This window comes from Callorhinus ursinus, unplaced genomic scaffold, assembly GCF_003265705.2.
Source record: "Callorhinus ursinus isolate GAN/ISIS: 27379988/994484 unplaced genomic scaffold, GSC_fseal_2.0 scaffold11, whole genome shotgun sequence".
NCBI lineage: Eukaryota > Metazoa > Chordata > Mammalia > Carnivora > Otariidae > Callorhinus > Callorhinus ursinus.
In genome coordinates, this window is record NW_027397073.1 from 50110330 (window position 1) to 50137754 (window position 27425).

General features: G+C 35.0%; 1 protein-coding gene across 3 annotated transcripts in view; it reads right to left on the reverse strand.

The window, feature by feature from the left end:
- Positions 1 to 1980: 1980 nt before the first annotated feature.
- YES1 (YES proto-oncogene 1, Src family tyrosine kinase) overlaps positions 1981 to 27425 on the reverse strand; it is a 57964-nt gene continuing 32519 nt past the window's right edge. For all 3 annotated transcript variants that reach the window (XM_073898453.1, XM_073898452.1, XM_025886846.2), the window contains exons 2-12: positions 25336 to 25608; positions 22569 to 22668; positions 19795 to 19893; positions 18441 to 18544; positions 18205 to 18354; positions 16704 to 16859; positions 16359 to 16538; positions 10959 to 11035; positions 9513 to 9666; positions 6230 to 6361; positions 1981 to 5350 (exon numbers count right to left, since the gene is read on the reverse strand). In XM_073898453.1, the coding sequence (XP_073754554.1) occupies positions 5142 to 5350; positions 6230 to 6361; positions 9513 to 9666; positions 10959 to 11035; positions 16359 to 16538; positions 16704 to 16859; positions 18205 to 18354; positions 18441 to 18544; positions 19795 to 19893; positions 22569 to 22668; positions 25336 to 25600 (1626 nt within the window). In that variant the 5' untranslated portion in view covers positions 25601 to 25608 and the 3' untranslated portion in view covers positions 1981 to 5141. The remainder of the gene's footprint in view (positions 5351 to 6229; positions 6362 to 9512; positions 9667 to 10958; positions 11036 to 16358; positions 16539 to 16703; positions 16860 to 18204; positions 18355 to 18440; positions 18545 to 19794; positions 19894 to 22568; positions 22669 to 25335; positions 25609 to 27425) is intronic.

Genomic DNA, 27425 nt, shown 5'->3' on the forward strand with positions numbered 1-27425 from the left:
GAGATGGGGGTTGGAAATGGGTGAAGAGAGTCAAAAGATACAAACTTCCAGTTACAAAATAAGTCAGTCATCAGGATGTAATGTACAGCTTGGCAACTATAGTTAAAAATACCATGTTGCATATTTAAGAGTTTCTAAGAGAGATCTTCAAAGTTCTGATCAGAAGAAAAAAAAGTTCTGTAACTACATATGGTGACAGACATTACTAGACTTATTGTGATCATTTCAAAATATATACAAATACTGCATCATTATAGTGTACATCTGAAACATGTTGTATGTTAATTGTACCTCAATTTAAACATTTAGTATGTTCTTTCCAGTTAATAAAGTCTTACAGTAATTTTACACTTAATATTGTATGTTGCTACTGTTACCAAAAATGTTACTACTTTGTATCAACTATCACTTTGATGTAATAATATAAGTTTGGTATTTTCTACTGATACAGTTATTAGTTGCATGAGGAACATCAGTTAGGGTCCCAGCTGGAAACAGTACACTCAAATTAGGATGAATGAAAGATATTTACAAAAGGGCAGGCAGGATAGGGGAATCACAGGATTAATGCAGCAACCAAAATTAGAAGCACCCTACTCCTAGAACAGAAAAGATAAGGGATGAGAGCTGTTATCACTCCCCAAAAAGAGAAAAAAAGGTATATTAAAAGGAAACTTTGGTTGAAGGACACAGGCAGCCCAACCTCAAAAGGAGGAAATAGGGAAATAAGTACCTTGACCTCTGAGGTTTCCTCCCATCTTCTCCTAGAGCCCCTCACTGGCTTACCCCAACAGGAATTCAAAGTAAGGGAACCCAGTGAGGAGTACAGGCTGGCCTTCAGCAGAGTGGATGTGGAGGGGCCAACAGATGATGCAAAGCATGTGTTGCTTATTTTAGTAAGTATTCCTTTCTGTATTGACAATTTGAATGTTAATCAGGACTGCAGTTGCTGGTGACAGAAACTCAATGTGATGTCATTTAAACAAAAAAAGGAAAAACTGGAGGAAGGGCTAGAGAAGAACTGATTTTAGGGAAACAAATGCTCCTGGGGCACAATCTTCCTCATCTCTACAAGTTGGTTTCTTTTGTAACAAAGTGGGGACCTGGTCTCCAGAAGTGACTTGGGTGGCATCTTTAGAGCAGTATAATGAGACGAGATGAGACGCAGCTTCCAACTCCATAGAGAAAAGTCTTAGAGAAGAACTTTACTAAGAGACGCAAATGAAGATTTGCATAAACGGGCTAGGAAGACTGATTTGAAAGATGTTAATTCTTATCAAATTATAAGCATAATGTAATCCTAAACATCACTTGAATTTTTGGGGAATATGAAAAATAAAGTCTAAACTTCATCAAGAATTTGCCCAAAAAAGGAACAGCAAAGATAACTTGTTCAATTATTAAAATGCATTATCAAGGGGCACCTGGTGGCTCAGTCGTTAAACGTCAGCCTTCCGCTCAGGTCATGATCCCAGGGTCCTGGGATCAAGCCCCACATTGGGCTTCCTGCTCGGCGGGAAGCCTGCTTCTCCCTCTCCCACTCCCCCTGCTTGTGTTCCTGCTCTCGCTATCTCCTCTGTCAAATAAATAAATAAATCTTAAAAAAATTGCATTATCAAGTGATTAGCAATTAAAAGTGTTATTCTGATGGAAGAACAGCAAGTTAATTGAACAAAGCAGATATGTAGGTATGTGCATAATAAAGAACCCAAACTAATGGGATGGGAATGGATTAACCAATAAATGGTGCTGGGAAAATTAACTATATGGGACAAAATTATGCTAGACCCTTAAGTCACATTTTATACCTAGATAACTTAAAAGATAAAGATAACTTGAAGAGAAATGTAAAAAAGGAAAGCATAAAATATAATAGAGAAGATGAACATTTAATCTTGGGATGCAAAAGACTTTTTAAGTATAATAAAGGAGATTTTACAACATATAAATGTACAACTTAAATGAGAAAAAATTACATGCAAAATTAAAAGGCAAACAGCAAACTAGAAAAACATTCTTAAACTGAGGAACTATTACTACACTATATAAAAATATTAAAGTTTACTAAATGATGTTTTTGTTGGTTAAATGTACTGTTCTGAAATCATTAGGGAAAAACAAAGCTAATTATTTTAGATAATAGTAAAAGATAATGATATTACCTTATTGAAAATAAATGCTTTAGATTGGCCATTCATAATTTAGTAAAATTTTATTTTCATTATACCTATAATAGAAGAGTAAAATACACACAGAAGTAAGGCTCACATATTTTTCATTTTTAGAAAATTAAGTCCCTTATGGTCAAAAGTGGTCATTTTATTTTATATCCTTCACACATGTTCACTGTGAATAGCTTCACTCAAATTACCTAGGTTTTGTTGTACAATACATTAACTGTAGTTGCTGGTATAATTAAAAAAAAAAAAAGACAACTTGTAAAAATGTCACTCACCTGACATGGGATATTAAACACATAGAATGAGTTCAATAATGATCTGAATTTAATAAAGAATTGATTTAACTCTGCTCAAGAGTCGTAACTGAACACTTTTTTCCTAATGGAAGAACAAATTCAGAATATGCTATAAATACCAATTTTTTAAAAAATCGATGGGAAAATACGAATAGTGGCTGAAAAGATAAATGGGTGCATTCAATGAGAATTTTTATTTCAATTATCCACAAAACAATATTATAATACTTATAAAAATATTAAGTTTTAGGCTACCATTATTCATTAAAAAAAAGTGTGCTAGAAAGGTTGTTTTTGCCAACTTCCTTTTCTGGTGAGGGTTAAATTCCACGTTAAGACACTGAAGATGAAAAGCTGCTGGGAAAAAAAATCTTCAAATGTACAAAGTTGTTTATTTCTCTTGGCAATTTAAAAATACATAACCATTTAAACTGAATACACATTAGTGTTTTATTTCCTTACTATACAATTGATATAAGGAACTGCTCCATTTAGTTAAAACCTAATGAACACCATCAACTTTTCTTGACTTATTTTTCTGAACACAATTAGTACATAATTTTATCCTTTTTAAAATGCTTAGAAAAATTATAATATCATAGTTCACATAAAGCCCTTTAAAAATCTGATGTCCCAGGTTGTAGATGTTCAGGGTAAATGATGACAGCAGTCTTAGGAAGACCCTCTTGGAAGAGAGATTCAATACTAAACAGGTTTGGTAAACATTAGAAACCTCAACAACTTTTAGTACCAGAACTATTACCAACTTACATGAAGCTCATTTGTCACATTTTTAAATTGTCTGAATTTCAACATAGTTACCATGGCACAGATTTTTAAACTTAATGATGAAATCAGATAAGTGATGGTAGTTAAAAATTATAATTACAGGGGCTGTTGGTTTTCAAGGTTACAGTGGAACTTGGGGTTAGGGGTTGTGAACAGGGCAAGTACACAACAAAGCTCACTGATCTTACTTAGATTCAATCACTTTTCTTGAATAAATGTTGATCAGAAAAAAAATTATAATTCTAAAATATGGGAACGTAATGTATTGCCTTAAAAGTGTGACTTATTATAAAGGAAAATATTTTACGACATAAATACCAGACTTTTATTTGTCAGATTCAGTTCCTTTGCTACACTTAAACCAGCTATTTAAATTCGTATTTTGGAATTTCTTTTTGAGTTGGTCATAAAACTTTTGAGTTTCACTTCTACACTTTGGGCAAAAAACCTGTCCCCCCGGCCCCTTCCAGTGCTGCTGTTATTCTCACTAAGTTTTTCTCCCCAAGTCAACTAAATTCTAAAAAGGGAAAAAATGATCACCATTAAGTATATTTAAAAAGTTAATGCAGATTTCAACACAGATTTGAAAACTGGAGTTCTAAAAATGTTTTGCATAAAAGCTGTTATCACTGGAATTAGTGGGAAGCCTTAACTTAGCTGTTTGAGGCTGTAACACTCATTTAGTGTTTATGTTAAGATTAGTTTTAGTCATACCTTGTAACTCTTAAAATCTCAGAAAACAGTTAAGTGAGGAGCTGTGGGTGCCAGCAAAGCCATTTTGTCATTCCTTAACATGAACATTAAGCGTAACATTCCATCCCTCTACCTACAAAATTTTCACATTTTCTTTTCTCATATTTCTTTTAAATATTTTCCTCTCTGTCAGTCTATATTCAGGAAGAGCAAAAGTGCATTCAAGTCCCTGATCTAGTGATATTTTATATTTGTGGCACCCATCACCATAAGTACATACTAGAAATCTCTCACAGTACCAGTCTATTTTTTAAAAAGGACTGTTTAAATACTGGGTCTTATTTTTTCATGCTATCTGAAGATGAAAAGATTGTTCCCTTGGATTGGACAGTAGAACTTCAATTATATAGTGCCTTAAAAAAAAAAATCAATGCAACCTTATAAAAGATTACCTCACTTTCTAGTTACCTTCATTATTCTAAACTGAGCTATTCAGAAAATGATTAATCAAAGTGAAAAATTTCGTCTACTTTCCAGTTCCATGAGTATGAGTATTAACATAGTGCATTATACTTTCAAATGTCACTTTAGAAGCAAAAAGGAAAGAACTTTTTGCTTCTAAAAGCCTGGTGCATTTCCATGCAAAAGAAGGTAGATATTAATAAGATTGCATATTAACTGTTCAACTTAGAAAAAAACTTGAGAGAACAATGAATGGAAAAAATCTTTAAAAACTGGAATGGAATTGTTTGGTCCCCTAAAGTTCCTTAACTTTAGATTTTATTATGGTATAACTTCTTATCTCCCAAGTTTTGTCTATAATGATACACAATTTTCTCTTAACAACTCTTGAGTTTGGGGAATAAAAGAAAGGAAGTGATTTATAACGAAGTAGCCTTGTTGCTTTTCATTGTCATGCTATCACTCACACTGTCATCAATATCATAACTATACTTTCTTTGGACCCTGAAATAAGTTGGAAATTTCATCATTGGTATTTTAGAGTTTAACACTTGGAAAAAAAAAAAGTGGTTTGTGCAACCATATCTGGAATTCCAGTTTACCATTAAAAACATGCAGAGTGAAGAAGACTTTCTTCTTTTGATTCCTGTATGTAAAATAAGGAAGTCTACACAGGTTCTTTACATTTTGGCAGAGCTGTGCATAGAAAAGGCTACTCGGATTATAAATTTTCTCCTGGCTGGTACTGTGGCTCTGTAGCAGTGAAGTAGTCTTCCAAGAAGGACTGAATGTATTCAAATGTTGGTCTTTCATCAGGGTCCTTCTTCCAACAAAGATTCATCAATTCATGTAGGGATTCTGGGCAGCCCTGAGGGCAAGGCATCCTGTATCCTCGTTCCACCTGTTCTAGCACTTCACGGTTTACCATACCTAACATACAAGATCCAAACATTAGAGTGATCCCAAACATCACTAGCAAAACAGAACAAATCCCCTAGCCACTAAGTGATTCAAGGTATAGTTAAGTTTATTTAGTGAAAGGATTCTTTCAACAAAAAAATAAATTTTAAATGTCAAGTAGATCAAGAGCTTAGAAAATGCTAATCTGTTTCAACAGGTATAATTTTTTTTTTCATTCCACCTAAAACCTTACTTTTAACACTAATGCCTTCAAAAGCCAACCCCATTTGATTAATGAAGAATGTAGAGTACTAGTTTGAAGTACTGATACTTTCTGATATGAACAGTTTACAAGGACCAAATTTGGGTTAATGAGGGACAGCGGCAAGATAATGTCGGAAAGAACTTCCAAACAAGTTCAGAAGACAGTTTTGGTCCTGGTAACTGTATCGATGTGCTTCCCTGAAAGAGTTTCCTGTTCGCCTTTCTTCAAGTTATTAAATACAATTCCTTTCTTGTACTCCTTTGTAATCCTGCTTTCATTAGTAGCTCACCCTGTGTTACACTAGGCTAAGCATACCTTCAATTATGGGGGGGGTGTTGGGGAGATGATCCAGGATATTTAAGGTATGTTTATTACCTGAGAGAATAGTAGAGATAAAAGGCCCATTTGGAAAATGTCCTGAGAAAGCTGAGGTGAATATGGGTCACACCTCATGTGTTTGCCCCATCACACCTCATGTGTTTGCCCCGTCATGATTCTCAAATGCCAAAATAATGAGAGGGAGAGAGAGACGGAAGGGAGAAAAGAGAAGAAATAAAAGCCTTTCTCCCGCTCACATTTTTTGCTAATAAACTCTAGTTAGGGCTCTTGGAATAACCAAGCGCTAAAATGAAATGCCAGCTTACCTGGATATGGCACTCTGCCCTTTGTTACCAGCTCTGTCTGCAGAATTCCGAATGACCATACATCAGACTTTATCGTAAATCGACCATATAGTGCAGCCTCGGGAGCTGTCCATTTGATTGGAAACTTTGCACCTAAAACAATGATAATCCTGCTTAAGTAAATTGTTTTTAAAAATCTATCTTTGTAAATATGGCGTAAGCAGGGCTAATCTTTTGTCAATACCTTTACTGGGTCATCAATGTCAGATTCTTCAAAAGCACAAGATACATGGGAAAAAATTCTTTAAAATTTAAAATTTATATTAAAATAAATCACATTTCTTCCTCATAAATCAATGACATAAGAAAAAGAAATGCTGGTGGGGACAGAAAACTGTTCAAGAAAATAGAGGTAGGGGGCGCCTGGGTGGCTCAGTTGGTTGAGCATCCAACTCTTGATCTCGGCTGAGGTCTTGGTCTTGGGGTCATCAGTTTAGGCCCCATACTGTGCTCCACACTGGGCGTGAAGCCTACTTAAAAAAAACAGAAACAAACAAACAAAAAAACCAAACAAAAAAAAAACAGAGGTAGAAACTCTAATAAGCAACTAAGAACATGATTATAGGTTCTATAACTTTTAAGGAAGTCTAACACCTAGTAGCTATAGCTAACTGTTGGTTGATGAGGGCCCATTCTGTTGGATTCTAATTTTAAAAGCCTATATTTACTCAAGTATTTAGTGTATGCTTCCTATGCACAAGACGTTTGCTAATCATTATGGGAGACATAAAAACACAGCCTTTGTGAAGCTTAGACAGAGTGAAAATAAGATTATAGGTATCTTATATACTTACGTATACACACAACGGTATCAAATAGTTCTTTAGATATTCAGAAAATCAGATCAATTTTCACTAGCAGTCACAAAAACTTTCATTTAAAAAGCAGCACCCGTGTGCTAGAGGCACCTGGGTGGCTCAGTCAGTTAAAAATTCGTCTCTGAATTTGGGCTCAGGTCAGGATCTCAGGCTCCAGGCCCAGTGTGGGGCTTGCTTAAGATTCTCTCTCCTTCTCCCTCTGCTCCTTCTCGCCCCCCTCCCTCTCAAATAAAATAAAATAAACAAAATAAAATGTAGCAGCTAAGTTAAACTTTAAAGAATGGTTAGAATTTTTAAAGTTAAGGATTATAGAAGAACAGGAAGATATTCAGCTGGAGAGAACTATACAAAAGTATAGAGGCTGAAAAGAAAGCCTTGTGTTGAACGGGGTTTCTTAACCTGGCACGACTGGCACCTGGGGCTGGATAATTCTCTGTTTGGTGGGGGGCCAGTTTGTATATTGTAGAATGTTTACCAGTATACCTGGCCTCTACCCACTAGATGTCAGTAGCTGTCCCAGTTGTAACAACCAAAACTGTCTCCAAACATTGCCAAATGTCCCCTGAGGGAACAATATCACCCCTGGTTGAGAACCTAGTTTAAGGCAACAGTTCCCAGTGGTTTGTGTACTAATGTGGTCACTGACAAAAAGTCACAGTCTGCTGGGGAAAAAAAAGAGAGAGAGAGAGAGAGAGAGAGAGAAAGGATCACATATCAAGACACAATTTTTATTAATTTACAGGTATTAATTTATACTTATTAATTATTAATTTATAGGTATGTCCTTTATCCTGAGATTATGTCCTTCCTACTTGGATAGTATTAAAATGCTTTATTTTATGAAATGATGATAATAGTTGATAGCCGAGAAAAAATTTTTTTTCGTCTACCAATTAAATCTTTACTAATCTTTATGCTGGGCTTACTAGATTGTATTGAAATAGTTTGTTTACAATTCAGTCTTAGACATTAGTCAATGAGCTCCTCGATAGCAGAAACCAAGCTCTCCTAGAGCCATGCCCTCATGCCTAGCACAAACGTTTGTTAAAGGTAAGCCAGCACTAGAGAGTAGGGGACATGGCATGCCAAGGCATCTTTTTTTTTTTTTTTTTTTAAAGCCTCTTTCTTCGTAGGTGTGGAAGGTGACTGAAGATTTTCAAGCAGGATTGACAACCTATGTCCTGATTTGTTTTGGAACCTACTCAATCGCTACCTGTCAAAGTTACTCTCTTTCAGAGCTCCTGGGTGGCTGTCGGTTCAGATCTGACACTTGATTTTGGCTTGGGTCATGATCTCAGGGCCCTGAGATTGAGCCCTGCGTGGGGCTCTGTGCTCAGCAGCGGGGAGGGGCAGTCTGCTTGGGATTCTCTCTCCCCCTCTCCCTCCCTCTGCCCCTTCCCCCTGCATGCTCTCTCAGATAAATCTTAAAAAAAAAAAAAGTTACTCTTTCTCCAAAGCCCTGCTCTCTGAGCCATCCCCTCTGTGAAGTCCTTCTTGTTCTTTCCTCTTTCCCATAGTACTTTTCATATACTCTTTTGACATCAGTTACACAATAACTTGCTTTATAGTTATATACATACATATATATATATTACACCTATTAAAATATAAGCTCAATATTTACTGAGTATCTACTATGTTAGGTAATGTCAGGCACAATACTTTATTTCGCTAAAGTGTCACAACAATCTTTAAGAGTAGATATTACCATCTAGTCTTTGTAAGTAAGGAGACTGAGGCACAGTCAAAAAATTTAGGTAACTTCGTTGAAGTCTCTGGGTAATAAGATGGAACTGGGATTCAAAAACTCATACTCTTTCCATATGCATATATTGTATGTATGTATATTCAGTAAGTATGTACTGAAAGTTTGGAAAAACAGACATCAAACAGAAGAATCAACCTTATATTAATTTCCACAAGTTCCCTTCCTTCTGTACAGTGTCAATCTTCCAAACATCTTTATTTATCACAATTATAAATTTGAAGAATTATAAATCTGGTGTAAAGATGGTTTCCAAGTCCTTTATAAAACTGTATGCCATTACTCAATTTATTAACTTCAAAAATCCCTTTTCTGATCCTTAGTGTAGTAAAACCTGAATGGTTCTGAAGTTTGTAACAAAAGGAATTTAAAAATGTTTATTTGTTGGCATGACAAAAATAGTAAAAAAAAAAAAAAAAGAGTGTACTGCTTGCTATATTTATAACACAAAAAACATGAAGTCAAGTTCTTCCTTGAGGGAAATAAGTATCATAAAGTCATGGCATCATGTATTGTATATACATGATGAATAAGATGTTTCTATGACTCTTCTGAACAGACCTAGAGTGATTCTTATTCTGCAAAACCCTGAATACTCAAAAGAATGGTAAGAAAATCCATTGAGCATTAGGTTACAAGCATTTACTAAAAGTAATTTTACCTTGTCTTGCTGTATATTCATTGTCTTCAATTAACCTTGCTAAACCAAAATCTGCTATTTTGCACACAAGATTTTCTCCTACAAGAATATTAGCAGCCCGAAGATCTCGGTGAATATAATTCATTCTTTCAATATATGCCATACCATCAGCAATCTTGAAAAGGAAAAAAAAAAAAGACATATGATACAAAGGGAAGGAGGGAGAAGGGGAGTCAGAAAAGGGAGAGCAGGAGAAGAAACAAGAGCTGCGTATGGCCCACAAAGCCTAAAACATTTATACGGTCCTTTACAAAAACAGATTGCTGAACCCTACTGTTGTGTTTAAGAGCCTTGAACACAGGACCATGGACTAGGCTTAGCATATGCTAAGGCCTCACATGGACAGTTTCTTGGTATAAAGCTTCCCTAATGGGGCGCCTGGGTGGCTCAGTCGTTAAGTGTCTGCCTTCAGCTCAGGTCATGATTCCAGGGTCCTGGGATCGAGCCCCGCATCGGGCTCCCTGCTCAGCGGGAAGCCTGCTTCTCCCTCTCCCACTGCCCCTGCTTGTGTTCCCTCTCTCACTGTCTCTCTCTCTGTCAAATAAACTAATAAAATCTTTAAAAAAATAAAAAATAAAGCTTCCCTAAACTTTCAGATTCCATGGACATCTGGATGCTTACACCAAGAAAGCAGTCTTAGAACCAACATGTTAACTAAAGGCGCCTCAAACACCTACCACATTTCTGAATAGAAACTTCTGGTAGTTTTCACTCATATTTAAAAACAAAGATTCAGGGGAATAAAAGGCACAGTATAGGGAATACAGTCGGTAATGTTGTAATAGCATCATATGGTGACAGATGGTAGCTACACTTGTGAACACAGTATAAAGTATAGACTTGTTGAATCACTATGCTATATACCTAAAACTAATGTAACGTTGTGTCAACTACAATTAAAATTTTTTTAATATATAAAACTGCTAGTACATGGTAATAAAAATTTAAAAGTAAAAACAAAAATTCAGAAGAGTAAAAATAGCCCATTTTTAAGTGTGTATTGCCATCTTCATTCTTGTTTTGGACTATATTAAATAGAAAGTTCAGCACATACTTTAGATTTCCAAAATTTTCTCTGGAATAGCAATCACTTATCTTAAAATTTATCTGCTGAAATATATATACATATGGATTTCTAAAAGGCCACATGATACACAACAGCACTATACTCGGAATTACACGCTTGGTTCTAATATTAGTAAGTTATATGAATCTGTTAGATACCTCAGGGTCTTCAGACACTACGTTATCTGTAACATAAGGAAATCTGACTGGATTATCTCTAACGTTCCTTCCAACTCTAAAATTCCATGATTTCACTATATAAACAACAGCTCTACTATGATTATTTTACATTTTTATGTATACTTTCAATGCAAACTGATGCATGTACAGATACACAAATACCTGAGCAGCCATATCAACCAGTTGTGGGAGCTTCAAATACTTTCCATCTCCCTCCTTCAGGAAATCCAATAAACTCCCTATAAGAGAGAGAAAAATGTTCATGGAAAATAAGCAAATCTTAAATTAGGATTGAAATAAACATTCCCCCACCTCCAAACAAATCACCACATCACAATACAAAACTTAAAACTTGTCATTCTTTAATATTTATTGCAGCTTTGGAATTTCTGAATAATTATCTTTAATATTCTATAAGAGATCCCTAAACTGAAATTTTTTAAAAACCTCTCTGATAACATATGGAAAATTCAATCACCTCATTAGATTGTAGGCATTCCTCCTTTGCTATGATCAAGATCAGCAATCCCAATTTTGATCCAAAAGGCAGTATCAGATACCTGTATATTTTTAAGTCAATCTGAATCAAGAGCACAGCACAGACAACTGGGAACATTTTGGGACACTTAAAAATAGACCTTGGTGGCTGAGTTGACACGGAAGTGTTAGTCTAATTAACTTCTCTTAATTTTAGCAGAAGATACCATGAAACAGCAAAGTACTATGAATAACAGCTAACAGAAAGGCTAGAAAAGTCTAGTTGCTATTCTTGTATTACTGGTTAAAAACTTACCATGTACTTGAACTTAATCAAGAAAAAATAGCAGATAAACCAAAATTAAGGTACATTTTTTTATTTTTTAAAAGATTATTTATTTATTTATTTGACAGAGAGAGAGAGACAGCGAGAGAGGGAATACAAGCAGGGGGAGTGGGAGAAGGAGAAGCAGGCTTCCTGCTGAGCAGAAAGCCCGATGCAGGGCTCGATCCCAGGACCCTGGGTTCATGACCTGAGCTGAAGGCAGATGCTTAATGACTGAGCCACCTAAGCACCCCTTACGGTACATTTTTAAAACAAAACTATACTGTTCTTGTCAAAAATAACAATGTCATCAAAGACAAGAAAAGCTAAGAGAGGGACTGTTCCAGATTAAAGGACACCAAAGAAAAATGACAACTAAAAGAAATCCAGGACCATGGACTGGATCCTGGATCGGGGGGAAAGTGCTGTTAATTAAGGACATCACCAGGACAACTGATGCAAATGTGAAATATGGATGGACTGATATCAGATAATGGAATTGTATCCAATTTTGTCTTTAGGAGACAAACGCTGAAGTATTTAGAGGTAAAGGGAACATAATATTTGCAATGTGCTCCTCAGTTCTGGGAAAAATCTCCATGACAGGATTGTGAAGCAAAGGAAAGCTATGACATAGTCTCTTCCTTTACAGAGATTCAAAGTCAGAGAATATCTATATTTCTTCTGGTCTGTCTACTGCAGATGGAACATGGTATTGTGTTTGTTCCTTTATCTGCCCATTTGAATATTTACGAAGGATCTACTACATGTAAGGCACTATAAAAGATATACAAAATGCAAAGATAAATATGTCACGGCCCCTGAGCTTGAAGAGATCATGATCTAGTAAGAAAGTATAATATATAGATCTAGGAACTGTACAAGTAATATACGAAAATACTGCACAGTAGGTGTTATAAAATGTACTGTAAAACCTACAGTTTTACAGACACAGTAGATATGGTTAATTCTATGGAGATGTCAGAAAAGGCTTTACAGAGGAGATCTGTTTCTAAGGAAGAATGGGGGCAGACAGGGAATTCTAGGAAGAGAGATTAACAAGTAGAAAGGCAGTACTGCATGGGACATCAAAGTTCAGGGAACTGAAAACAGTCCTTCCTATGCAAGAACACAGGAGACAAAGATGGGAACTGATGAGGAAGAGGCTACAGAAGGAAAGAGAAAACAGAAGGCAATGCATCAATGGACTTTAACCTTTTTACATGAAGTTTTATACTGAGAAGCAATATGATCAGATTTATGTTTAAAAAGCAATCATTCCAATAGTAATATGGAAAATGAAATTGGGCCAAAACTGCATAAAAGGATTAAGTTTAAAAGTTCCTAAAATAGTCTAGGAAAGACAGACTATTATGTTAAAATCTAGCAATGACAGTGGGAATGGAGAGAAGGAGGTATTTTCCAGAGAGATGTGATAAATGGGATCAATGGCACCAAATGGACCGTTATTACACAAGGTGGTGGGGAAGTGAAGGATGCTGGGCCCTACGGCCAGAGTTTGCATCTCTGAGTTTCCAGGTGATGTTAATGTTGCTGCCATCCAATGCACTAGAGACTCTTGCATATAGGCAAGAAGAGGTAAGCACAAGGACATTCACTGTTACAGTGACAAACTAGAAGCAAGCTAAATGTTCACTGGGAAAGGAATGAATAAACAATGGTATACTCATACAGAATCTCAACCAACAGTTACAAATATACAAATTAGATCTTCCCCTATCCATATGAATAAATCTCAAGAACATAATGTTGAATGAAAATAAAGCTAGTTAGATTTATGTAAGTTAAAAACATACAAATATTGTTAATAGGTAAATATGTTATCAATAAAAGTACATCAATATGAAAGACACAGATGGAAAAGGTAGGCACCAACTTCAAAATTAAGGCTACCTCTGGAAGGGAAATAGGCCCAAAAGAACCTGAAGAGAAGGCTCAAGTGAGAATGGGCTCAAGGAGGGGTAAAAACAAAGATGCAATTAGATCTGTAATGTTCTGTTTTCTTAGCAGAGAGATCTGAAGCAAATATGGCAAAGTGTAAACATTAGTTAAATTTGGATGGTAGGGACACAGTTGTTATGGTATTCCCTGTATGACTGAAATATTCCACAATTTAAAAAAAATCTATGAAAAGTGCTGACATTAAATAAACAGTTTTAAAAAAGAGTAAATGGCTCGTTAAGAAGTGAAGATTTTTTTAAAATTTTGGCTGTGAAGGGAAGCAAACAAGCAGAGCAGTAGGTGAAAAGCAGATGTTGAGACCTAGGAAGGGTTTTCTTTTTAAAGGATCAAAAACACAGGTAAAGAAATTGTCCTTAAACAGAGGAAGAGACACTTCTTTTCTTCACTTCCTTTCCTATAAGATAAATTGACATCACATAAATACTCCACATGGCAATGAAGAGTATACAGAAATAAACAGAAGGTACAGTTCTTTTGTTTTAAAGAATCTAAATAAGGTGCCATGATTGATACATTAAGTAGAAGAACATTTTGCAGTGTAACAATAGATAATTACTAAAATAGTGCAAAACTGCAACACACAGAAATCTAAGATTGGAATTGGTGTCATTTTGACAATTCCTTTTCTCTGATCTTTAACCAATGACAACAAATCCTACCTCCCCCTCATCGAATGTGCGTTATACTTATATTCTTCCCAGGAAACATACATAAATATGCAAAAATCTGACACATAACTTCAGGGGAAGTTCATGGACCCTTTGAAGCTCATTCATGACTCTGGCAGAGGGCAGGTACTCAATAAGTAATAGTGAAATCAATTCAGAGGAGCTGTAAGTTTTTCTCACAATACCTCTCCAGCCTTATTTCCAACCAGCTGCCTTCTGTACATTCTCCTTCCCATGATTTTGTTCCCCATTTCCTCATATCCTCTTAGCTCTGCAGAAATACCCATACCTTTCCCTTTACCCATCCATAGCCTTTATAACCTTAAAGGTCAGTTTAAGACTTGACTTTTCTACTAATTTTTCTCAATTTATTCCAGCCTATGTGACCTCTTCCTCATTTCTATACTTATTGAATGTGTTAAATACCTGGAAATTCATTATGCTTTGGCCTTGTAGCTTATTTGTTTATAGTGAGCTAATATTTACTTTTATACTGAAAATAATTCATCAGGTCAGGTCTTTTCTCTGCAAATTCAATATAAGTTATTTGGGTGCTTAATTTCTTTGATACCTTATAATGACTAGCAGTATGTCCTGTAAATTAGAAGTATTCAATACATTTTGGTTGTTAAAAACTTATGGAATAGTCTGATTATAAACATTTCATAGGATATAATGATCATGACAGATATGGATATTAATGGAAGGCCTCAAATACTTGACTTAAGTATAATCTGAAGGAAATATGATTGATGGCCTGGTTGAGAGATAGGGAAATAAAATTCCAGACGAAAGACTTTGAACAGATCATGGAAACCACAAGCAGTAAGACCTGTCTAGCAAGGAAAAGTGGGTTTATCTGGGAGCACACGAGGCAGTGAGTTTGAATGAATTATTGAGGATCAACTGCTAAGTACCTGAAACAAAATGGGTAATTATGGAGTTTTAAAACCAGAAGGGTCATTTGTGATCTTGCATTCTAAATCTCCCATCTAGAAATAATTCTAACCAGGAATCTGACAACATAAGATGTCTATCATGTTCCCCCAAATAAATAATTCTTGAAATCAATATACAAACCTAAATGAACCATTAGCTTTACCTCCATTATATTCTTATGCTATCAATATCTTAATTTAAACTTCCTCCTTGTTCCTCTTCCCCTCCTTATATAGTTCATCCAATGTAATCTGAAAGGGATTATTTGGCAGTTGTTTGCAGTAGAGATTCCTTCCAAAAAGTGCCATGTGCCTTGGGGCACATGTTTTGGCTATCAATTAGTAGGCTACCTCAATTCTTAATTTTTGGCTTTTCTATTCCTTTGGGAGGTGGGGGGTTGATTTCCTACAGCAAATATGTAGCTTGTAATTGGCCCTGTCACCACTAGATGGAACTACATCGTTGGCCAAAATGGAACTACTTGAGAGGGATGACATAATCAGTAGCTTTAATTATGGATAAGTGACTCATTAAGAGTTGGGGGAAAAAAGATAAAGTTCGAGTGGGCAAAAGGAGGACTATCAACATACTTAGTGCTTACTGGTTCTTCTTTTAAAGCATCATCTGTCCCTTCTCTTTATCCTGGCCCTAACCAATTCTGTTACTAAAGATCCCACCTTGGGGTCTGGAGTTTGGGAGAATGGAGAAATTTTAGTGAATGATAGTGGAAAAAAGTTTCTAGGAACCCTGACTATGGAGACTGTTTTTATACTAAAATAAGATTTCCTTAATTTTACCTGATTTCTTTGATTTAGGAATAAAGATACAAATATCTTTCTAATTGCATTATTTTAATTTGTAGAAAGACTTTTACACTTTCCTAGCTATTCCATTTCCTTTAGTAAAATGGAATAAAAAACCTACTTACTTTCAACATAAATTGAGCTGGCTTAATTTTCCTTTTAAACTTTGTACTATCCTCTGGAATAACTGCAACTAATCACTATTCCATTACACAAAATGTCAGATTTTCTCTTTTCAATGTCTACATAAAAATCTCAAATTAGGGAACACTAGACAATAAAAATTTGTATGCATAAAAATAGAAATGAAGATTTTTAAAAAAATTTATCAACATGAATACCCTAAAAGAAACTAACATACACATACCTTTTGACATAAACTCAGTGACAATGTAAATTGGCTCTTCAGAAACAACAGCATATAGTGGAACAAGTTTGTCGTGTCTTAATTTTTTCATTATCTGAGCCTCCTGAAGAAAAGCTTCTGGCATCATTGTACCTGGTTTTAGTGTTTTGATTGCTACTTTCGTGGTTCCATTCCATGTTCCTAGAGAAACACAGTCTACTATTTTAATCTATATATTAAGAAATTTTAAGCCAAACCTCAATGAGCAGCAGTTACCTTAAATATTTCAATATATCTTATTAAAGTTATGGTGTTTTAATCTATGGCTAAAGAAATGACAAAAAAACAAAAGTTCAGGCTTCTTACCCATCCATACTTCACCAAAACATCCTTGTCCTAATTTAACCTCTAGTCGCAAAGATTCTCGAGGGATTTCCCAAGCATCTTTTGCTAGACCTTGAGTCTGGGGTTTCACAGTTGGACACACGGTTGTTAGCTTATGGCATAAACCATCAGCATGTTCTAGATAAATGAATAAACTATACTGTAAAATGAATTAATTACAAAAATTAAGGTACATCTAGTATATTAATGTTTTTAAAAGTTTAAATTGAAGAAAACAAAAACAAAAACATAATGTTCTCTCAGTTTTACTCTACAGGCACAAACACCAAAAAGGGAGCTATAGCAAAACATACAAGAGGTGAAACACCTTTTGTTAAATACATTTTTGAAGTTATAATTTACTGAATACTTATTATGTCTCGGCAATTGTGCTAATTCAGTACTTTACAAATATCTCATATAAATAAGTCTTGAAAAACTTAAGCAACTTTCTTAATGTCACCCAGTAAGTGATGGAGATGGGATTCAAACCATAGTTCTGGCTGTCCCCAAAGTTCTATTTTTGACCACTGTGTTTTGTTTCTTCCCAAAGAGAATGCTACTATTGACTGTTATTCCTAATAACCACTAATGTAAGAAGCATACCAAAAATTAAGGAGAAAACTTCTTCACTTAAGAGACTGGTTTTCTCCCAAATTCACAATGGCTTGACTTGTGAATCTTGCTTACACAATCTTTCTTATTATAAATAAGACATGTTCCCTCCCATGTTCAACAAGTAACCACACAAATCAACATTCTAAAAAGTGCAATTACAACTGATGCAACTGCTTCGTAACATGTTTGATCAATGTCAAGATTGGTGGTTGACTTGACAGACTGTTTGTAGCTAGCTGTCACTGAAGAAGAGATTGCCATGGAAACTTCCCCTCCCCTGGTATTAATAATTTAAAAACTTTTAGATACATTCATGTATCAAATTGGCAATGCAAAATTTTGAGACACAAGAATCTAATACTGAATACCTTTCAAAGGTCCTTGAAAGACTAGAAGAAATGCATCTTCAGATTAAATTTCATTGGATTTATACTTTAGGAAGTTTTGTGGTCCAGCCATGCAGAGGAAGGTAACCCAAAAGGACGTCTGATAGAGCTTTCTACATTAAGTATTTAGTTTTACCCACTTAATAAATGTCCCTAAAAAATATTTGTTTTTATGCTTTTTTATTTATTGTCATAATCTATCTTGCTATTTAGCTACTATGAAACTCCAATGTAAATACTATGCCAGTAAGATATAAGGAATCAAATAATGGTAGTCAGATTTTAGCATATCTAAGAACCTAATTCAGGTAATAAGTACTACCTGCTCCTCATTTTTAAAACTAGAATACAACAGACATCTATCGAGCACATTCTTGTGTGTAAAGTACCAAACTAAACCTTAAGAGACATGAAGACAGAGATTCTGTTCTCATAAAACAGATCAAGAAATAATTTTCACCTGTGAAACATTCACATACCTGTGTAGTGTTTTACCAACTTCTGCAGAGTATCAAATTGTGCTCTGGTTGTGATATAGTATCCACCGTTGTCAAGTTTCCTAATTTTATAGTGTTTCACATTGTCACCTCTTACCTCATCCCAATCACGAATAGAGAGAGAATAAGCACCTAGTGGGGAAAACAAATACTTTTTCTATATCTTTCTCAAAATATTATCCAAGAAAATTTTTATACTTATATTACATTATAATTACCTTTAGTAGTTTCACTCTCTCTTACTAAGAAAATACCTCGTTGATTCCCAGGATTCAGAAGTAATCTTTCAGCATCTTTTCTCCCCATTTTGCCAAAATACCATCTGGAAAAAATAGTGTTCTGAGTTAGAAATGTGGAAGGGTCAGAAAGATTATAAATAAGGATCAGTAAGAATGGAATGGAAGGATGACAACAAAGAGCTACATAGCTTAAAAATACAGCAAAACATAATAAAGGGTCTTTATTAATAGAATTATAACAAATATTACTGTCAGAATTTATTGTCCTAGTATTTCCATGTATTGACTATTCAACCAGTCTCTTCAACTCTACCTGCAAGTCACAGGATCAGTAAATGGAGAACGAAAGGCAACAATAACAGAGAACCTCTCAGTCACTGACAGATGGAAATGTTAAGACTGTAGTAGGAAGAACAGAAGTGGTTCTCTAGTAACAGTGTGATCATCTGTCTTCATTAAGGTGCAAGTGAACCATATCCAAATTATTAGCAACTCTAAATTAGCATGGCTTTGGTTTAATATAGAAGCTCACAGAGTAAAACAGGAAGTAACAAGTGTCAAGCAGACCAGAATTATGGAAACGAATTACATATCATAAAAGCAAACAAACACTGATAGAGCACGTACTATGTGCAAGGCACTGTGTTAAGTGTTGTGATATGAAAACAAAGTAGTATTTATGAATCCCAGATACTCTTGGTTTGACCTAAAAAAATATGTCACTGAAGGTGAATTTTAATTTTTTAAAAGTTGTGAGAATAGCACATAGAATTCTCATATACCCTCCACCCAGATTTCTCAACTGTTAAAATTTTACTTTGTTATATTCGCTTTCCCTGTATACATATTTTTTCTGAACTGAGAGTAAGTTGCAAACATTCTGAAACATTACCCCTAAACACTTCAATGTGTGTTTCCTAAAGACAAGGATACTCTCCTACATACATACCCACAGAGCAAGCACCTAAGTCAAGAAATTAACACTGATACAATACTATCAGTGTTGTAAATACAATACTATTTACTGAAGGTAAATTTTTGAAATGAGAGAGTCTGCAGAATATAAAATGGGTTCATATAATTTTTAAGTGAAAATATAAAGGATACAGACTAGGCAAAACAGTATTATTAATGCAGATTCATTTATGATCCTACTGTAAGCAAATACTATGGCATTAATTATTAATTTTCAAGTAACATCTATTAATATGATATATTAGCTGTATTAAGACTGGTATGTAATTGTGCGTGTGTAAAATTGTGGCTAAGTAGAATGTGCATTAAAACATTTTTAAAATCAAAGTAATTAATAAAATATGAAGTAGTGCCATACTCTTCTGCCTGAATGGAATCTGCAGGGGCTACATAATTGCTAGGGATATAGCCATTCTTTCCTGTAGCAATTGATCTTGCTTCCCACCAGTCTCCTTCCCTGCAACACATAAAACAACAATTACCACAAGGTAGATGACTGCTCAAAACACAATTTACTGCAGTGTTGCCTTGTATCTATGTAGAAAAGAGGTTTAACTTCCATTTTTTAATGCATTCATTTGATCAAAAATTAAACTCAAAAGAATATTTAAAAACAGGTTACTTGAATTAAGGGAATCACAAATGCATACATATTTCTGCTCCAAACCAAAAAAAAAAAGTTTTAGTTATAAGATTCCTTCTTTACATAACTATCTTCAACCTAAAACAATAAACTATACTGACTAAAACAGTTTAGGAGGTAAATCTTTTAAATTATTCAGTTTCAACTAGATGTTTTCTTTTTAAAAAGTTTTACTGACATATAATTTGCATACCATAAAATTCCCCCTTTAAGAGGTACAATTTAATGGATTTAATATATTCAGAGTTGTACAACCATTACCACAATCAATTTTAGAACATTTCATCACCCCCCACCCAAAAAACCTTATACCCATTAACAGTCACTTTCCACTCCTCCACCCGCCTCCCCTGCAACATGGCCTAACAGTAAATCTGCCTTTTTGTTCCTATGGACAGGGAATTTCATATAAATAGAATCATACAATAATGTGGACTTTTGGACCAGTTTCTTTCACTTATAATTTTTTCACAGTTCACCTATGTTGTAGTATGTTATCAGTTCATTCTTTTTTACTGTCAAATGCTTTTAACCATACATAAAAATCATAATGTTCCTTTTTAGTCATTTTAGGAAAAGTATCAGGATGCCCTAAAAATGCAGACAAAATACGCGCAACAGACAAGAATAAAAAATTTAATTCCTAGAATAAAGTATATTTACAAAAATGTTACCCATACATATTTAAACAAGACTAAAATCAATTCAGAACATGAGAACTATGTGTAGTTTGCAACACATAAGCCCTGACTTTTCCAAAATTAATGTGAAAGAAGCAAATATTATCACTCTCTAATGGGGAAGATATATACGGGTTCTGCCACTAAAAATTAAATGCATGTTTTGCTTTGCCAGAGGAAAGTATTGAAAATATTTTATCTAAATTGAAATTTTATAAATGATCGAGGAGAATTTGTTCTCTAGAAAATGAGATGAAAAATCCTTTGGCAATTCAAATATTTATACTCATACACTTGGTTTGTAGCTTCCTAGTATATATTAAGCACTCTCATATACACAAACTGAAAACTTTACCTTTGTGCTAACCCATGATTCAAACATTTACTGAATACCCTTTAAGTGACAGACTTTATGAGAGGGTATGCTAGAAAGAGAGGTAAAAAGACTGCCTGTAAGCTCAAGAAACTCAGCCTAGAGCAGAATTTCTCAACCTCAGCCTTACTGACTCTTTGGGCTAGTGTTGCTGGGGGCTGTCCTGTGCACTATAGGATGTTCAGCAATATCCCTGGCCTCTACCCACCAGAAAACAGTGGAGGCACCCTGTCTCCAGACATTGCTAAATGTCTCCTGGGCACTTTTCCCCAGGTTGAGAACCACTGGTCTAAAAGACTGACAAGCACACAATAAATTATAATTCGAAGTACTGATGGCAGTATGACTGAGGTTTGCACAGGGTGCTACATCAACATGTAAGACAGATACCTAACCCAGCAGGAGATGGGGTGTGGGCCAGGTAGGAGAGGAAGAATGTTAAGAAAGGCCTCCTTGAGAAATGACATAGGAATATACATTTTGAAGGATGAACAGGGTTGGCTAGATAAAAGAAAAAGAAATGGAGACAGGAAGTCACGTTTCAGAAAAAAGAAACTAGGTGTCAAGGCATGGGAAGGTGAGAAACCCAGTGTATTCATAAAATTATAAGCAATTCAGTATGGCTGGGCAGTTAAATGAGGAAGGGGAAGCAGCTGGATGGCTGATGTATACCATTGTTATTGCTTTTCTTTTATCTTGACAACAACTGGTAGAGTTGTTGAAAAAGGATTATAAAACAGAGAATAATGATCATATTTTATATTCTGGAACAATAATGGATAGCAAATGGGAGCAAGAATGTTAGGAAATATGACTGGAAGTAAAGAGACCATAATATATGGGATCTATTTTTCTATAACAAGTATTGAATTTTCAATTCAAACACTGAATTTTTAGTGGGCCACTAAATGACTTTCATTATTTAGTGGCTCACTAAAAGTCTAAGCGTCATCTCAGACTAAAAGTCTTAAACAAAAAGTCTAAGAGTCACCTAAGGAAAAAGTAACTTAATGTGGTCACGTTGGGACTGCAGGGGCTCCCTACTTGGCCTTTTTCCTTTGTTTTTTTGTTAAGAGAAAGGAAGAAAGAAGATCCTTAAATCATCCTATACTTAAATAGGAACAAAGAATTCTCTTTATAAAGACTTTCTTTTAAAGTAATATACTTACTTGCATATACTCCCTCAGTCTTCACTCTTAAATCTCTACTGTTTATAGAAGAACCACACACTACAGCACAATTTGTAGAAGTCATAACTCTGGCTACAAAAGTAGTTATTATGCCATGTGTCTAAAGAAACCAATGCATCATCCAACCCAGTGGGCAGAGACCCATGCCTCACCACGCTCATCTCTGAATCAACAGCTAAGTGGTTTCAGCATGAAGACTAGGTTTCTGTCAGTCTTTCTCCCTCACAAAATATTCCCAACACTTACGTGTTGTTAATTATTTGAAACCGTTCACCTTTCTTGAATGAAAGGTCTTCTGTAGTTCTAGCTTCATAATCATATAAGGCCACAAATATAGTAACACCACCTATTGGAGCAAAAAAACCCCAAAAAAACAAAGTAAATTATATATGTTAACATAAGAGAAAAAAAATGTCAGCAAAAAGCTTAAGCATAATTTTCTTCCTAGTCTCCAGAATCTATTTCTGAATGGAGACTTGAGTAGCTGAAGTTTAAGTTAATAAGATGCTCTCTGAAGACCTTCCATGAAACTACTGCATGCTACAAATTCTAAAATTCTATACACCTACAGAAACAAATTTAATTTTGATTCATAGTAGCAATATTTCTGACTTGGAAACACAAAGTTCAAATCAATTCTTTGGCAGAAAAAGTATTAACAAGTACTACAAACTGGCACTGATCATCTCAATTTCTTATAAACAATGGGTGAACATGTCCATCCTTAAAACTGATCCTTAGTAGCAATAACTAAGGATTTAGTAAGAGTAGTTATTATAATGAACACTTAAAAATGGCTTGTTTTTCTTAAAAATTAAATGATATGGCTGATATGAATTATAAATTCCAAAAATAACTGTCATACACAGAATTGTACACAGATGCTTAAGAGATCAGGACACCAAACAACTATTACCTGCAAACAAAGGAACAGAACAGATTATTTACTGCTCTCCCCTGAGTTCCAGTCATGTATTAACTGCCTATCTGACATCTCTACCTGAATGTCTAACTAAGCAAATGACACTACTATCTAATCAGGTACTCAAGCCAAGTCACTTTACTAGCACTATTATTCTACCTCTAAAATACCTCTTTATCTACTTTCTTTTCCATTTCCACTGCTGCCACCCTAATCCAAATCTTTGTTATCTCTGGATGAGTCTGCTGAGGCTGTTAGAGAAGTAGTTTCCTAACCCACTTCTGTACCTGCTTCCCTACATCCATTCTCCACAGCTAGTTGCCAGAGTGAGGTTTTTAGAAAGGAAATTCAATTATGCAAATCCTTTATTAAAAACTCTTCAATTGCTTCTTCTTGCCTTTGAATAAAACCCCAACTTCTTACCAGAGTCTACGAGGTCCTGAGTAATCCTGAATCTTCAATCTCGTATTATACAATTCTACCCTCTGGTGTCCTCACTAGTCCTCAAAACCGCCAGGTTCATCTGTACCTCTGAAACTGCGCATTTGGTGTTCTCTCTCCCCAGAAAGCTCTTTCCAGCTCTGTACATATTTAGGTCATTCTCATCAATCAAACCTCAGCTCAAATGTTTTCTTCTCAAGATGGCTTTCCTTGATCTTCTAAAGGGCTTCCACCAATCACTCCGGTCAGTTCCCTCATAGCATTTAAGAACCATTAATCATCCTGTTGAGTTGTTCACTCACTAATTATTGTCCAACCTTTGTTATAACGTAAACTCCATTAAGACAAAAACCTTGTTTCTCTTGCTTACAGTTCTCTATAGGTAGCACACAGAGACTCCATCTGTGTTAACAGACGTATACCATGAATGGACTTCTCACATAAGTAAACTGTTTAGGTAAGTAAGTATGTCCTTAAGTACCAACATTTACTTGCATCCTTTTGGATTACTGTCTTTCCCAAACATATAATCCTGAAAATAACTTAAACTTGGCTGATGACTGAGGACACTACTGTGGTCATCTATTACTGAGGTATTCAGAGTTAGGGGGTTAGAATTAAGACTGAAATTGACCCTTTGATGTCCATAACTCCTCAAATGAACAGTCTCATAGAATTCACTTATGGCATTCCTCTAGCACTATTACTGGTCTGGAGGTAAGCAGACTGAAAGGACAAATTTATAGTCCAAGCTTATAGAATAGATTCCTTTTTTGCCCCCTCTGGTTGGTAGTAAGGACATGTGTTGCTCAGTTTGATGCTGGAAGCTGTTTTGCCAAGCCTAAGATACTCTAAGGGCTACTGGAAAGAGATCAAGGACTTGAGTCCTTCATGACATCAACAAACTATTGCTTTATCAAGGAATCCTAGAGCTCACCCTACCTTTTTTAAGCCAGTTATGTTTTCTTACTCAAGGAAAAAAGTATCCTGATCTGGAAATCCCATAAAAGAACTCTTTTCAAAATTTCTGACTACTTTTTTAGAGCATTTCTGGCTCCATGAAATGTTGTCAGCTGTCACTTCTTGTCCTCTGAAAGGCTATCATAATATAATAAATGGAGTTCTGGTATAGGACATTAAACCTGGGCTCTCCTGATTATCCGTGACTCTGAAAAAAAAATTTAACTCTGAGCCTCAGGACTTTTATTTTTTTAAATCAGTATCTGATAGAAAAACTGTATTATCATCACAATAGTGCCATTTAATTAAGTACTATAATACTTTAATATTGGATAGTACTCTATAAACCTGAAAAGTTGTAACATTAACATTCTTGAGGGAGGGGTACATGTTTTTAATCTTTATATCCCCAGTGCCTGCCACATAGTAGGCACTTAATAATTACTCGAAAAATGAATTAATGAAATAATTAATGGTATAACCAGTAGATAATCACCAGATTATCACCAAATTTTCAGAATATCATGTATGTCGTAATACTTTAATTTTTACGTTAGATGCTTTAATTTTCACATAAACTTATTAAGTCCCCAGTAAATTATTTTTCTTACAGCAGGAAAAAACTTTATGTACTGCCTCCCTAAGATCACATTCTCAAGCTGCCAATAGAATTGTCCATTTAAATCTCACCTGTTAAACCAGCAGGATATGAACTTGGCACCACCGAGAATGAAGAAGATGCTCCTCCAAAAGGTGTCACCCCTGAGGATCCTCCAAATGGTGTCATGGAAAGACTGCTAAAATTAACAGATGCTCCCTTTGTTGAAGATGATGGTGCCACTGCAGTATGTTCTGCTCCATAATGGCTGATACTTGTACTGACAGGTTCTGGAGTGTTTTCGGTTCTATATTTAATGGTTGGACTTTTGTTCTCTTTACTTTTAATGCAGCCCATTATCAAATCTACAAAGCAATAGGCAAATATTTGAAAAGTGGTTAATATAAAGTATACTTCAAAAATACAAAATTCAAAACTTCACTTTAAACAAGGAATTTTTCTCCTGCAAAACAGAGTAATATTAATAAAGCAAACAAAAAACTAGACAGCTAAAAACAAAGTTTCTTCTCCTCATTTATCTTTATTACAATTCTGCTGAAGTATCACTCCAATCATGTCATTCTCCAGCTCAACCACCTTTAATGGTCCAATGACAACATGCCACAGTGTGCTGGGAAAGCCACTGGCTCTGACGCCAGAGAGGCCTACGCTTCACTCCTGGCTTCCTACTCAGTAGTGGAGTGATTTCAGGTATGTTGCTTGACCTCTCTGTACCCCAGTTACTTGAAAAGGGGGGATAATAATAACATCTACTTCATAGGGCTTTCTATGAGGATTAACTTAAACTTATTACAAGTTCTAGACAATATGTGACACACAGTAAGTACTAGCAATATCAGTTGTATTCCTTCTAACTATACTAGCCCTCTGTATAGAAATATAATCTGACCCACATATATAATTCTCAATCTTCTAGCAGCCACGTTAAAATAAAAAGATAAAACTGATTTTAATAATATATTTTATTTAACCTAGTACATCTAAAATACAATTATTTCAACATGTCATCAATATAAAAAAAATTCTAGTTTTTTTTTTTTTTTTTTGTACTAAGTCTCCAAAATCTGTTATGTATTTTAAACTTACAGTACATCTCAATTTGGACCAGGTACATTTCAAGTGCTCAGTATCTATATATGGCTAGCAGCTACCACATATAAGACCAGGTAGCTCTGTAACTTTTCCTTATCTACAGTCACACTCCCAGTGCTTACCAAATTTGATCCCAATCTATCTTTCCAACTTTATCTCCTATTATTTCCTCATGCTTATCTACATACACACAGTTTCCTGTTTCCCCAGTATATATGCCCTGTGCTTTCCCAAGTTTGTGAGGATTTTACACCTAAAACTTTTCTATCTGCTAAGTTCTATCCAATCACTGAAGATCATCACAAATGCTACTTTTCCATTCATGTTTTTCCCCATAACTGGCAAAATATCGTCTTCCTTAAAACCTCCAATGTACTTTTGGGGAGATTTTTATACGGGACTTCCTCACCTTATTCCATTTGGTATCTTGTTTTTTGCTTACTGGCCTAATTCCCACCCTATCCCCAAATTACTGGCAATACATTTCTTAAAAATCAAGAGTTACTCATCTCTTATACACTGTCCAGCTTACCAATGTGACTCATGTAATAGGTTACCGATATTACAAAATCTGCATTATTATATTCACTTCCTGTGAGAGCACTAAATGGAGATTTCATTAATTCACTTACTTTTAAAGATCGTTCTAATTTTATAGCTTTTCCTTTCTTATGTGGCATTCAAAAGGAAGTAGGTGAGTGATAAGACAACCGCTTCATAAATTCTCAAAGGGTGAACATTTACAACCCTGACTATTTAACATTTAAAATGTAGCTATACTGCAGTAATCAGACAAGAAATTAAGGGCATCCAAATTGGTAAGGAAGAAGCGAAACTGTCACTATTTGCAGATGACATGATATGATATATAGAAAACTATAAAAAACTATTAGAACTAATAAATGAATTCAGTAAAGTTACAAAATACAAAATTAATATATGGAAATCTTCTGCATTTCTACACACTAATGATGAAGGAGCATAAAGAGAAATTAAGAAAACAATCCCTTTTACAATTACACTAAATACATAAATAACTAGGAATAAATTTACCCTAAGAAGTAAAAGA